General features: G+C 35.9%; 1 protein-coding gene and 1 long non-coding RNA gene across 6 annotated transcripts in view; both read left to right on the forward strand.

Moving 5' to 3' along the window:
- The window catches only part of LOC127855313 (fatty-acid amide hydrolase 1-like), a 126,259-nt gene extending 119,527 nt beyond the window's left edge, over nucleotides 1–6,732 (forward strand). For all 5 annotated transcript variants that reach the window (XM_052390776.1, XM_052390774.1, XM_052390773.1 and 2 more), the window contains one exon: nucleotides 314–6,732. In XM_052390776.1, coding sequence (XP_052246736.1) covers nucleotides 314–442 — 129 coding nt within the window. In that variant the 3' untranslated portion in view covers nucleotides 443–6,732. The remainder of the gene's footprint in view (nucleotides 1–313) is intronic.
- Nucleotides 6,733–8,445: 1,713 nt separating this feature from the next.
- Nucleotides 8,446–12,820, forward strand: LOC127856247 (uncharacterized). The gene is made up of 3 exons (XR_008037923.1): nucleotides 8,446–8,766; nucleotides 10,235–10,383; nucleotides 10,944–12,820. It is a non-coding gene; the product is annotated as an uncharacterized LOC127856247 (long non-coding RNA).
- The last annotated feature ends 588 nt before the right edge of the window (nucleotides 12,821–13,408 follow it).

The following is a 13,408-nucleotide window of genomic DNA, read 5'->3' on the forward strand; positions in this document are numbered from 1 at the left end:
AAGTTTCTTGGTTGCGTTTAAACAAGCTGTATAACAAACAGATCTTGTTAAAGATATAATTCTGTCTTTACAGATGAATGTTTTCATGACTCAAAACTTGCCTATGTTGTTCCTGAGTTATTTCGTCATGCAGTCTGTCTGCAACTTTTAAATGTTTAAATATTTTTATTCAGTGCTGATTGGGTCAATTTGTCAGTCTGTCTGCAACTTTAAAATGTTTAAATATCTTTATTCAGTTCTGATTGGGTCAAACAACTAATTTATTAATGAGAAAACAGATATCCTTAGAATGTTTGATATCTTACATTTGCAGTACTACAGCTCAGAGACGACTGGGCTGCCAGTATCAGTACAGTGTGTAGCCTTACCATTTAGAGACGAGATGGCACTGCGAGTCATGAGGGACCTGGAAACAGAACTGAAAAAGCCAAGGAGAAAATAGAAATCAAAGAATCTTTTTTTTTTTTTTTTTAGTGCATACATTTTATTTTTGCAATATAGTAATACAGTAGTAATATAGTAATACAGTAGTAATATAGTAATACAGTAGTAATATAGTAATACAGTAGTAATATAGTAATACAGTAGTAATATAGTAATACAGTAGTAATATAGTAATACAGTAGACTCTGCCAATACTCTCAGTACTCTCCAAGTACCGGAACTCCCGATTCCGAATGGTCGGGCCAGTCCCTTATTTTTTGCTCCTTTTATTTCTTTGTTTAAAAATGTTGAATAAACGGAACTCTCTCAAAACCGGAAACCGAATGGATATCTCCTTGAATTTCGTCATTTTTCAACGTAAAATACATTGAGTATACCGGACGGTCCAAATTGTCAAGATGCCCGAGGCGTGTAAATTACAATACCTAGTAAGCACGGCGCATGCGGTGTCACACATTCCGCTTGCGCAATTATCGATAATCGGATTAATCAAACCGTAAAGGTCAAGTCGTTTCCACGGTATTGAAGTCCGATTAAATAATGTTAAACAAACTGTGAATGTCTTTTATAGGCGTGCGGTAACACCAAAAAGTGATTGACGCGATCGTTTTTATAAGCTTATGATAAACAATTTTATTACAAAATTAATGCATGTTGTTGCAACAATCACTTTCTTGTGAGCTTCACGGGTAGTTTAAAAGATCTTATTACCATTTTTTAATCGGTTAAATAGTTGTGTGTTTGTTTGTCAGATAAAACTGTGAGAAATATGACCGTTCAGTATCCATCCGTCTGTCTTCAAATTTATTTATTGCCTAGTCTATATGGAATGTTTTTTGCTGTTAATCGAATAAAAGCACATTTTAAAAATAATACTTTAAACACAAAGACACACAGTCAAGGTCACAGTGACCTATTAAAAAACAAAAATTCTGACAAGCTTTCATTTATTCACAACTGCAACCGCAGCCGAGCGTGGCTACCGTTAAGCGGTGCACTTGTTTTGAACTCATGACCTTGTGGTTAAAACTGGCCAAACCCATTGGGTCAGATAGATTATATAGGTAGACTTAAATATGAAAGCAAGTTACCGCTAAATAATCCTCTTCTGAAATCACAAGCCTCAAAGAAATGTAACATGGCATTTTGGTAATCGATCAACATTTTCAAAAATGTCCCTGGCCACAGGGACCAATTTTGTCAATGTTAAAAATTGCTTCATAATAACTACTTCATTCAGCGCTTAGCGTTATTTTTCACTGCTGTAATAAGGTCTAGTTGATGCAGTCATTGCTTTGATATTTTTAAATGTTTAAGAATTCATACTCCTGACTTTCTTTATTGTTCTCAAGAGTTTAGGATCTGAGTAATTTTTGCTTTTGGGATGTTCTTAATGGTTGAGAATTCATTTAATGACTGCTTTCAATTTTTCTTAAGAGTTTTGAATACAGTAGACTCTCTGTAAACCGGACGGTCTCGGGACCGGCCTGATCGTCCGGTTTTCAGAGAGTTCCGGTTTACCAAGAGTATGCATATTGCCGAAATATACATGGTATGCATTGTGTACAGAATCACATAAAAATAAAACAAACCTTATACATTTACATGTACCATGTGATAACTGTACGCAGGTACTGATGATGTAAATTGCATTCTTAAAAAATGTGTTTTTAATCGATTGAAGCGCTCGCCGAGTGCCTTCAGAGATGGTTTTGGTTGAGCAGTTGATTCCGTGATGAGCTTTATCTTATCCTCTAACGTAAGCTCTACGCGTCTGCGTTTAGCTGGAGGTTGCGACATTTAAGATGCGTTCGAAATTAGTAAACGGCAATGAATGAATAACAGTCATATTTCTGACAGTTTATCTGACAAACAAACAAACAACCATTTCAGCGTTAAAAACATGGCTATAAGATCTTTGAAATTCCCGAGAAGATCACAAGAAAGTGATTGTCGCAACGGCATGCATTAATTTTTTAATGATGCATTTTAATTATGCTATGTTTATGGGAGCAGTGGTCTAATGGTAGGACGCTGGCTTAGGGATCGAGAGGTCCCGGGTTCGAATCCCGCCCTGACCACTGGAATTTCCTTGAGCAAGAAATTTATCCGATATCTGCTCCTCTCCACCCAGGTGTATAAATGGGTACCTGTGAGGGAAATAAGCCAATATGCCGTGGCTGCATACTGCGCCAAGTTGTTAACGGACAACTTGTGATCCAGTGATCAGGGAAAAACCAGTAAAGCGCCTTTGAACGCACCCGCGAGTATGAAAAGGGCGCTATATAAATGGTATAAAACAAAAACAAAAACAAACAAACAATTAACTTGTTTATCATAGGCGATAATAAATATTTAATAAAACGATCAAGTCAATCACTTTTTGGTGTTACCGCACGTCTATTATAGACATTCACAGTTTGTTTTACATTACTTAATCGGACTCCCATAGCGCGGTAACGACTTGACACCTTAATAGTATGTTTAATCCGATTATCGATAATTGCGCGAGCAAAATGTGTGACACCGCACTCGCTGTGTTGACTAGGTATTGTTATTTTCACGCCTCGGGCATCTTGAGAATTTAGACCGTCCGGTTTACTCAATGTATATTTTACGTTGAAAATGACAAAATTTACGGAGATACCCGTCCGGTTTCCGGTTTTCAGAGAGTTCGGTTTATTCAATATTTTTTAACAATAAAATAGAAGGAGAAAATACGGGACTGGCCCGACCGTCCGGAATCGGGAGAGTTCCGGTATTCAGAGAGTCCGGTATTGGCAGAGTCTACTGTACTTGTAAACCATGCTGTCAATTTTTCTAATGAGCTTAAAATCTGTAATAAAAGCAGTCTGCATTTTTATTTTAGCTGTTAAATGTGTGTGTATTTTATTTTGTGTTTTTCTTTCATGTTTTTTGCTTTTTAAAAGTGTGCTTTTCTGATAACAGTAGTTTATATTATAGTTTAATTTGATGTAAGGAATGTATTATTTCAGTTTACTATAAAGTGCCCGTCTTGTAATTGGCAAAATAACATTTGGACCGACGTGATTTCTGAACATGTCAGTTTGGATAATAGGTCAAATAATAACCAATACATGTCTTTTTCTCTCTAGCAATATTTTGTTGTGCCAGAACTTTTGAAAAAATGCTTGTCCTAATGAATGTACTTGGATACCAACATTTTAAAGGTAGGTCAATTTTCAGGAAAAAAACAGCAAAACATGAATGTTTATTTTTACACCCAAGACTTGTTTATGGTTCAGTGTTATCATATTTTTTCTCAAAACAATAATCTTACTTCTTGTTTTAGTCAGCATATATATTTTTATCACAAATTATGTGTAGACACAATTGCTCTGAGGAATTTTGTTTAAAGGTGTAATTGCCATATGGTGATGGGAACAAACTTGTAGTCAATAAGATGAGGTGTTTCATGTGTATAACATGCTAATTTAACATGGGGCTTTTTTATGAATTTTGAGAAAAATTGCCTTATAAAAAAGGAACGCAGTATTGTTTCCCTCAGACTTACAAGTAGTGCTAAGTGGTACAACAATTAAAGGATCTTAAAAGTCTTTGTGTAGACCTGTGCTACAGATTATAGAAAATGTGTAATTGCCTTGTGATTTCAAGTACTTATGATTGTTTGTTAGTTAGCAACAATATTATTTACTGTTTTTGTATGTACTGTAGATGCCTCATATTTCAAACTGTCTACTTCTACTTCTACCAGTTGACGACCACAATCAACTCGTTGATTATTATGTCGTAGTGTGGGTGTTGAAGAAAAGTTGCAGAATAAACGATTAAAAGTCCAGAATGTACATGTACAGTTTAAAAACAGAGTTCTTTACAGTTTATATAAAGTGTTTGTCCAATTGAGCTTTGAAGCACTTAATTGACCCGCAGATACTATGTCTGGCGGCAGCTTGTTCCAATCTCTGATGGTCCTTGGGGAAATATGAGTTGAGTCTGTAGTCATTTTTTACATGATGGAATTTGGAAGGTTTTTTCATGCATGCCGCTGGTGAGTCTTCTTGGTGGTATTAAGCGATGTTCTTTATTGATGGCAACTTTTTGTTTTCGATTTTGTATAGCATTAAAAGTCTGGCTTCCTTCCTCCTTGTCTCAAGAAATTTCCAATTTAGTTGTTCCAACATATCTGTAATCCTTGATCTATTACCATGTCTATTTGATACATATCTGGCGCCCCTCCTTTGCACCATCTCAATTTTCTCTATGTCCACTTTCGTGTATGGGTACCAGACATTTAAGGGTAAGTCATGTTTATAGTTTATGAAATTTCCAATGAATGTATTACACCTAACCACTTTTTACATGATATGAATTTTGGTCCTGTAGTAAAAACATACACATATATCTCAAAGTGCTGCCTTTTATTGCATTTATGTTTTAGATTTATCACAGATGTATTCCTTATTCTGTTCAAAATATGATATTATACAAGTAGCATTTAACAAGTGTTCATATAAATGTGATGGTAAGTCATGTTTATAGTTTATTCCCTATGAATGTATTACACCTTGCGACTTTTTTACATGATATGAATTTTGGTCCTGTAGTAAAAACATATTCATATATCTCAAAGTGCTGCCTTTAATTGCATTTATGTTTTAGATTTATCACAGATGTATTCTGTATTATGTTTAAAAAATGATATTATACAAGTAGCATTTAACAAGTGTTCATACAAAAATTTATGGTGCTTTACACATACATGAAATATTGGAATTGTAAGCAGATGTAATATACGGGTCATTTAGTATTTAATATCCTAATACCTTCACAGTGTTTAAACATGTCTACATTTATATTGAATCATATCAAGTGTATTTTGTATTTTAAGCATAAAGGTGTTCAATTGGAATTATTTTATTAATGATGCCCCATTTCCAAGAGGTAGGGGTATGTTGCTATGCACCTGTCAGTTGGTTTGTCTGGTCCAAAGATCATCTTGTTTCTGCATGATATCAAGAAGATGCTTTGACCTACGATTATGTAAATGGGTATGATGGTTGTTTGCGAGCAAAGGAAGACATCTATTGATTTTGATTTTTCACTGTATCTACTCAAGTGACCGCCAATCATCTTTATTGAATGTTGGATACTTCAAAGGAAAGAAAGGCTGGTGTTGATTTTCAGGTAAAAGGTATAATTGAACAAGAAATTCATTCATGTCACACAAAACTACAAGAATACTCTGACAGCCATCATCCGAATTGGTAAGTTTGTTCATCGGAAGAAGCCTATTACTATTAGCTTTGGGAGCAATAAGTTGACGGTCAAGTTCACAGGTGCTTGTAACCTGCAAACTTTGTTCACCATAGACCAGATTGTTTCTGCTGGCTATTTAAGAACTGGTTTAACCTGTAATCATCCAAATTAGTTTGCCGGATATGCTTGGGAAAATGAAGCCTATCCATTTTGAGGTCAACCACAATAAGATGTTGAAGTCACATAGGCATGTTAAATGAAAATCGTTTCCAAACAATATCTAGAGAGAGCTTTAAACGAAAAATCACAAATAAGTATGAATTTTAGTTGTGAGGCCCATAACAATTTTGAGACAGTGGCATGCAATAAAAAATCTTAACAATTGAACATAATAATGACTGGTCAGCAAATCGTGGGGATACATAGTTGACAAACATTTATTGTAATGTATTTATATTACATGCCTATGAGTGTACAGCTTACTTTTATTATAGCCTACTAGTGTCCATATACCTAAAACAATGCTTTTGTATTGGTGGCTTGTGTTTAACCAGGATGTAAAATTGCTTATTGTTGCGTGCAAGATTAAATGATGTTTTTACATTGTGTTTCAAGCAAGTGTGCAGTAATTTATAGCTGTCAAATGTAAATGCTTGCCAAGTCCTGCAAGTCCCGTCTGAAATATCATTCCAACAAAAAATCACTTAACAGTTTTCTTTACTATGCTGATTTGTAGTTAAATCCTTTTTTACAACCCAACGTCTCTTTGAGAAGCACAATACATGTACTTGATCACATCTATATGAGCCAAACAAATTAATACATTTTTATTAATTTATCCACTTGTAGCTTGCAGAGGAAAAATTAGCTCCATGAAGACAGATTTCTGAATACCACATTTCAATCCTATTTATTGTCTAGCTTAAACTGCCTAAATACTGATTGTTCAGTATATGGCAGGCTCTTCTTGCATGATAAGCTAGCACATTGGGCTCCTCCTGTCTGCACAATTTGTATAATTTTTGTAAATAAAAAAATGAAAGAACAAAATGTGTGTTACTTTTATAAGCTCATCCGAGCACAAGGTGTTCATGATGAGCTTTTGTGATCTCCCTTTGTCTGTTGTTCATTGGCTTTTGTTCGTTGTCCACATCTACCTTGTGACAACTCCAGAGGTATTTTGTATTGTCTAATCTTTGTGCAACTTGATCAAAACATTTAATACAATTATATCTTGGACGAGTTTCAAACTGGGTCATGTGATGTCAAAAACCAGATCACCTGGTCAAATCATAAAAAAAACTTGTAACACTCTTTTTTTAGGCCACATGTATAAAAAAATCTTCATGAAACTTGGTCAAAATATTTACCGTGACATTTTCCAGACTAATTTCAAATCTGGCTGACATGCATCCAACTTTTTGGTCACAGTGTTCTATCTTATATAAAGCTTGTTACAACTCTAGAGGCCACATTTAGGACTCAATCTTTATGAAACTTAGTCAAAATTGTTGTCTTGACAATATAAAGACAGAGTTCTAATCTGGGTCAGAACAGGCTAGCACGTTCTATTTCAGATTTAGTTTCACTTAATTGCAGTTTTTTAAGCAATAGGGGCTCTTAATGAAGTTCGGAAATGCATTTTTTGCGCATGATCACATTACACATTGAGACGTGCTGTTCCGCGTTTGAGGAGGAGACGCTCTCCGTGCTTATCATGGGAAGTTTGAATCGCTGCCTTCTTTGACCCCTACGAATCGTGTACTGTTCTGGTCATGTTCAAACCGTACTGACCCTGACTTGCCTGCCCTGTACTTGGCATCATGCCCATAAATGACCTATTGGTTATTACCTCTATTATAGCTTACATAACATTGACTCAGTTGGCTCGATTTTCTAAAGTCTTGGTGCTAGTGATAAGACGGAGTGTCGTTCACAAGAAACAAGTCGTTACTTCCAATATGAAGGTCACAACTCAATGTTTTTGAAATAATTCGACAGAATTGAACATGTTTAGACGGAAGTAAAAAAAGATGGTTAAGGTGGTAAGACCAATTCCCGCGACATATATCAAGGGCCGGAAAAAATACGATTTTAATACCTTTACTGAAATTGCACTGGCAGCATTAAATACAGGTATCTGCATATTGTTTTAGTCCGTATAGTTATCATTTGATAACCCACCATAAAGCAATAGCTATGCATTATCATATCACGTATGCTTCCCCACGCATCTGAATCTCAACAAGGGTTATCTGACGACAAACATATTCAGTTTTATATAATTAGATTGCTATAAATACATTTCTTGTTGCAGCCTATTATAAGCATACTGGTATTAGTTTAAACCAATTTATTTTAGCTCGATTGCATCGAAAGCCTAAGGCTTATATAAACGCTCTCGAGTCCGTTTCCTGGACCTAGAACCAGTACTTGGTGTCTTTGGGGAAGATCTATAGAACGCTCCCACTCTGGGAATCGAACCCGTGACCTCCCGGTCGCTAAGCGGACACCATATCCATTACACCACGGCGACCGCGTATTTAGTTTGGGTAGTAGTTTTGTACAGCTTAAAATTGGTCTTTAAACTACAATGAATTAATAGGGACTTATCATAGCTAGATTGGTCATTGTCGACTCAGTTAATATTAGTACACGAGTACTTCAAAGTACATGTACCTAACACATTACGTGGGTACGGAAAATATACTTTAAAAAATACATCGGAGTATGGCCGCATGCCTTTAAGCGGATTTTCCGTACCCAGGGTTGTCAGTGATTGAAAATAACATACGGTGTAAAGTTATGTAGATCTAATTGGAATTTTAAAAGTAGAAAACACGTGTAGGAAATCGTGGTAGATAATGCCCGCTGATTATGTAAGATCTCAAAGTACACCGCCGTTGTCGTTGATCTTGCGATTGCCCGCTGATTATGTAAGATCTCAAAGTACACCGCCGTTGTCGTTGATCTTGCGATTGCCCGCTGATTATGTAAGATCTCAAAGTACACCGCCGTTGTCGTTGATATTGCGATTGTCATTGTTCGTATTCAAGCAAAGTGTGAAATTGGATCAAATTGAAGGTATATTATATTTTCTTTCTACCACTAAAATAATTAGCGGGAACACTAGTTAATACTTGTATACTTGTGACGTGTATATGACATTTGAAAGGGTGTTAAACGTGTCATATTAATTGTTGTTGCCATCAGACGAGCATTCTAGTCAGTAACAATATTCTGTAATGTCTGCACACTATGGAAAACCATATAAGATTGTTTGCTTTAGCACTAACTCCTTTCCCAATAATGTACGTAGGATGTTTTTTCTCTGAAAGCCACATATTTACCAAGTATTTTGCAGGTTGGCTGCACGCTGGATTTTGATTGTTATGCAAGTTACGTCACTTTTCAATTTGTGTTCCGTCCGCATTAAACCATCGTCTGTTAAAAGTAAATAGTTATGTGTATTGATATGATCTATTTACCTTATTTTTCACGCTATCTCGACAAAATTTGCTCATATTGTATATAGTCATTTAACCGTGTACACAATTGAACATAAGGCATATTTACCGCCAGTTTTCCTTGTGAAAATAAAAGGCAATTAGTTATTTCGACTACGATCTTTACTTCCACAACCATGGGTTATGTAAGACGAGTTTGTTTATGTTTTTTTTCCTCAAAGTAACAAGTACTGGACATGTTGTCTGCATATAATGCGTTGTTTATTGGTCGGTTACGGAATTGTTAAGAAAAGTACCCTAAAATGTATCCGCTGTCAAAATATAGTCAAACTTGGGCTTAAGGTGTGATAGTTATCTTTTCTTTCCTTCTATCCGTGATAGTTATCTTTTCTTTCATTCTATCTTGACCAAATTTGCACATATTGGATATACTCAAAAAAATATTATTTATTATTGAAAATAAGCAAATGATTGATCATTTGATATTTCGTACCTGAGTCTTTGCCAGCCCATTACATCAAGCAGTTCATTGTCTGATTTCAGACCCAAACCCATGACGCCTAGCAGTTCATTGTCTCATTTAAGACCCAAACCCATGACGCCTAGCAGTTCATTGTCTGATATAAGACCCAAACCCATGACGCCTAGCAGTTCATTGTCTGATATAAGACCCACACCCATGACGCCTAGTGTCTGATTTAAGACCCATACCCATGACGGCTAGCAGTTTATTGTCTGATTTCAGAACAAAACCCATGACGCCTAGCAGTTCATTGTCTGATATCAGACCCAAACCCATGACGCCTAGCAGTTCATTGTCTGATTTCAGACCCAAACCCATGACGCCTAGCAGTTCATTGTCTGATTTCAGACCCAAACCCATGACGCCTAGCAGTTCATTTTCTGATTTCAAACCCAAACACATGACGGCTAGCAGTTCACTTCTGATTTCAGAACAAAACACATGACGGCTAGCAGTTTATTGTCTGATTTCAGACCCAAACCCATAACGGCTAGCAGTTCATTTTCTGATTTCAAAGCCAAACCCATAACGGCTCGCAGTTCATTTTGTGCTGTCATTACAGGTCATGGATTTTCATGAAGTCAGTCTAGTTTCCACCAACAAACATGACTTTGACCTCGAGGTGGTGTTGAGAGCTCTGCGGATGAGCCAGCTGGGTGGAACAGATGTTTCTATTCCTCATTATTTGCAGGCTTATGCAGAATTGTGCAGGTAAGATGCTTTATAATATGAGTCGCGTTCTGAGAAAACTGGGCATAATGCATGTGCGTTAAGTGTCGTCCCAGATAAGCCTGTGAAATCCGCACAGGCTAATCAGGGACAACACTTTCCGCCTAAACTGGATTTTCGGTAAGGAGGGACTTCCTTGAAACTTAAAATACCATTAAAGCGGAAAGTGTCGTCCCTGATTAGCCTGTGTGGACTGCACAGAACAAGACACATACTATGCCAGTCACATTGCAGTTTTTAGGGGTGATATGGAGAATTGTTGGGGATTTTTAAAATGATTTATACTGACATTCTTTCGTTGTTATAGTTCGGTTAAGGATATTATTTGCACAATTCTATGAAATTACGCGGTCATTTTACAGTTTCACCAATTGTATCCAAAAAACCAAACCAACTTTATTACCACTGTAAGCGTAAAATATGTCTTACGCGTCTTCCTATCAGGTCTCTACAACTTAGTGGAGTATTGGTAGTACTACTTTACTGTATTTTATTAACACTTTATACAGTACCAAATAAAATGTCTTTGTATCATTTTCAAGGTTTTTCAAGCTCACTGGTCGTCTATTTGGATTCGTAGCGAAAGATCTTGAAGGAAAAATGTATGTGATACAAAACAAGCTGGACGACGACCACATGCATCTGAATTATACATCGGTTAAACAAATGGCAGCTTTTGAGATCAACAACGCGGACCTTTCAAGCAAATCTAAAAGTTTTGTCGGATGCAGAGCCTTGCTGCGGCTTCACTGGGCGTTAGAATTTATTGTCGAGTTTATGAATAAATTAAAAGACGCTTCAGACCATGACAAAACTTCTGTCATTGCTTCTGAAGTTTATTCAAAAACTCTTTCACGTCACCATCCATGGATAACTAGAAAATTAGCGGCTATGGCGGTGCACTTGCTTCCTTCGCGAATTGAATTGATATCCGTGATGTGTAAGCAGGATAATCAGCATGTCTTAAAACTACTTGGCGAAGTAGTTATCGAAGGAAAACGGGTTTATGATATGGTTGAATCAATTCTTTATAACAACCATTTATTGCATATTCCGTGACAACTCAGTCATGCTATTTAATTACTATTATTTAGATATAGCTAATGAATTCTGATGAAAGCATCAGATAGCGATAGCAGTTGACGTTATGGTTGTTGTATGCTCAAACGCGTTGTGCTCACATTTATGAAAGTTCATATTGAGTTAATAAAATAACCTGGCTGTACTGCCATATTTACCCAAAAAATTATACATGCAAATGATGCTTCATCACTTATTTTCACTGGACATCCTCTCCATAATTAATGTTTAAGGAGCGTATAGACGTTATTTCCCCCTTTTTTAATAGATGTGTATTCCCACTTTCAATTTAATTTTCGTTATGAAAATACATATTATAAGAACAATTTGTCGATACTGGGTTTCAGTGGGATTCTAAACGTTTCCCGCAAAATCCCGTACTTTTTAAAAAGTTTATAAACACTTTGTAGAATAGTGACGTTAATAGTACGTAGCGATCGCATACAAGCTACGGTATTTCATGTACATGTTATTTATTATGATTCAATTAAATACTATATTAAGTAATCGTGTAAAACGTACTTTTTTCAAAGATAAACTCAACTGCAAAAACTACAGGACATAAGTGGGAGAATTAATGCATGCTGCAAACATTACATGCAGAAAGACCAACCTTTCGGCGATTCTGACAAATTCTTTGTCAGTCCTGGAAACTGAAAGAGCCACGAAAATGCCTAACCCCACAGCAGCATTAAAACATCAAGTTTTCGGAATTGTACTTCAGGGATAGCCCCTCGCTGCGGAATACATTAAACTGGTGAGGCATACAGAATGGCAAACCTAGACGCGGAAAAATACCAAAAGAAGAATTGAATCAATTAAGGCAATAACTTTTCAAGAGGGGGCAAGAGTTTTACTTAGTGTGAACTGCACAAACTATGCTCCGGAAAAAATAAGAAAACAGGGCAAAACTTTAAAAACAAAAACAGGAGAGCACAATGTATTGAGTCGCGTTCTGAGAAAACTGGGGTTAATGCATGTGCGTAAAGTATCGTCCCAGATTAGCCTCGTTCATTTAAACGAAAAACGTCATAAAAGCGGAAAGTGTCGTCCTCTGGGACGACACTTTACGCACATGCAGTATGCCAAGTTTTCTTAAGACGCGACTCAATTGTTCGCATGTAGTGCATATCCTGTCAATAAGAACTACCTACCTGTTGAGTTTCAAGTTGATACGGTATGATACCTCATTTAGTTTTTTTTCGCAGTCAATAAAATCGGTTAAAATTATGAAATATAATTGACATATTGTATATACAGGATAAAATATGTATGTCACTACAATAGCTGAACAGTTGTATTCAAGTCGTATTTGCAAAATAAACAAAGTTAACCTGAAGTTTATGTTGTTAAAATCATATTTAAACGCATCAGAAAAGGGTATTTTACATAACAAAATGTCCAATATTCATGGAATTAAAAGTGAAGCATATATTCATAATAATATTTTAACAGTTAAGTTGCACAATTTTACTAAGTAGGGGACATATATAAAATATTTATATATTATTCACTCAGAACAATACTTAAATGTTAGAAAAAGATAAATATGTTATGACAAGAAACTTTTAGATCAAAAATATATGTAATGACTTTTGCAATTTGCAAATTTTCTGAGGCTTCCAAATTACGCCAGAAAGTTTTTGAACGCCTAGTCTGTCACTTGTTGACTATTGATATATCGGAGATTTCATTGAACTGATGTGGGTTTAAATCATATGATATGTGTTTATAATAGTATGCTGTTTGCTTGCCATATTATGCTGTATGTTTGTGATGGTATGCTGTGTGTTTGTGATGATATGCTGTGCGTTTGTGATGATATGCTGTGTGTTTGTGATGATATGCTATGTGTTTACCATAGTCTGCTGTGTGTTTGTCATGGAATGCTGTGTGTTTGTCATGGTATGCTGTGTGTTTATCATGG

The sequence above is a fragment of the Dreissena polymorpha genome, chromosome 13, assembly GCF_020536995.1.
Source record: "Dreissena polymorpha isolate Duluth1 chromosome 13, UMN_Dpol_1.0, whole genome shotgun sequence".
NCBI classification, from domain to species: domain Eukaryota; kingdom Metazoa; phylum Mollusca; class Bivalvia; order Myida; family Dreissenidae; genus Dreissena; species Dreissena polymorpha.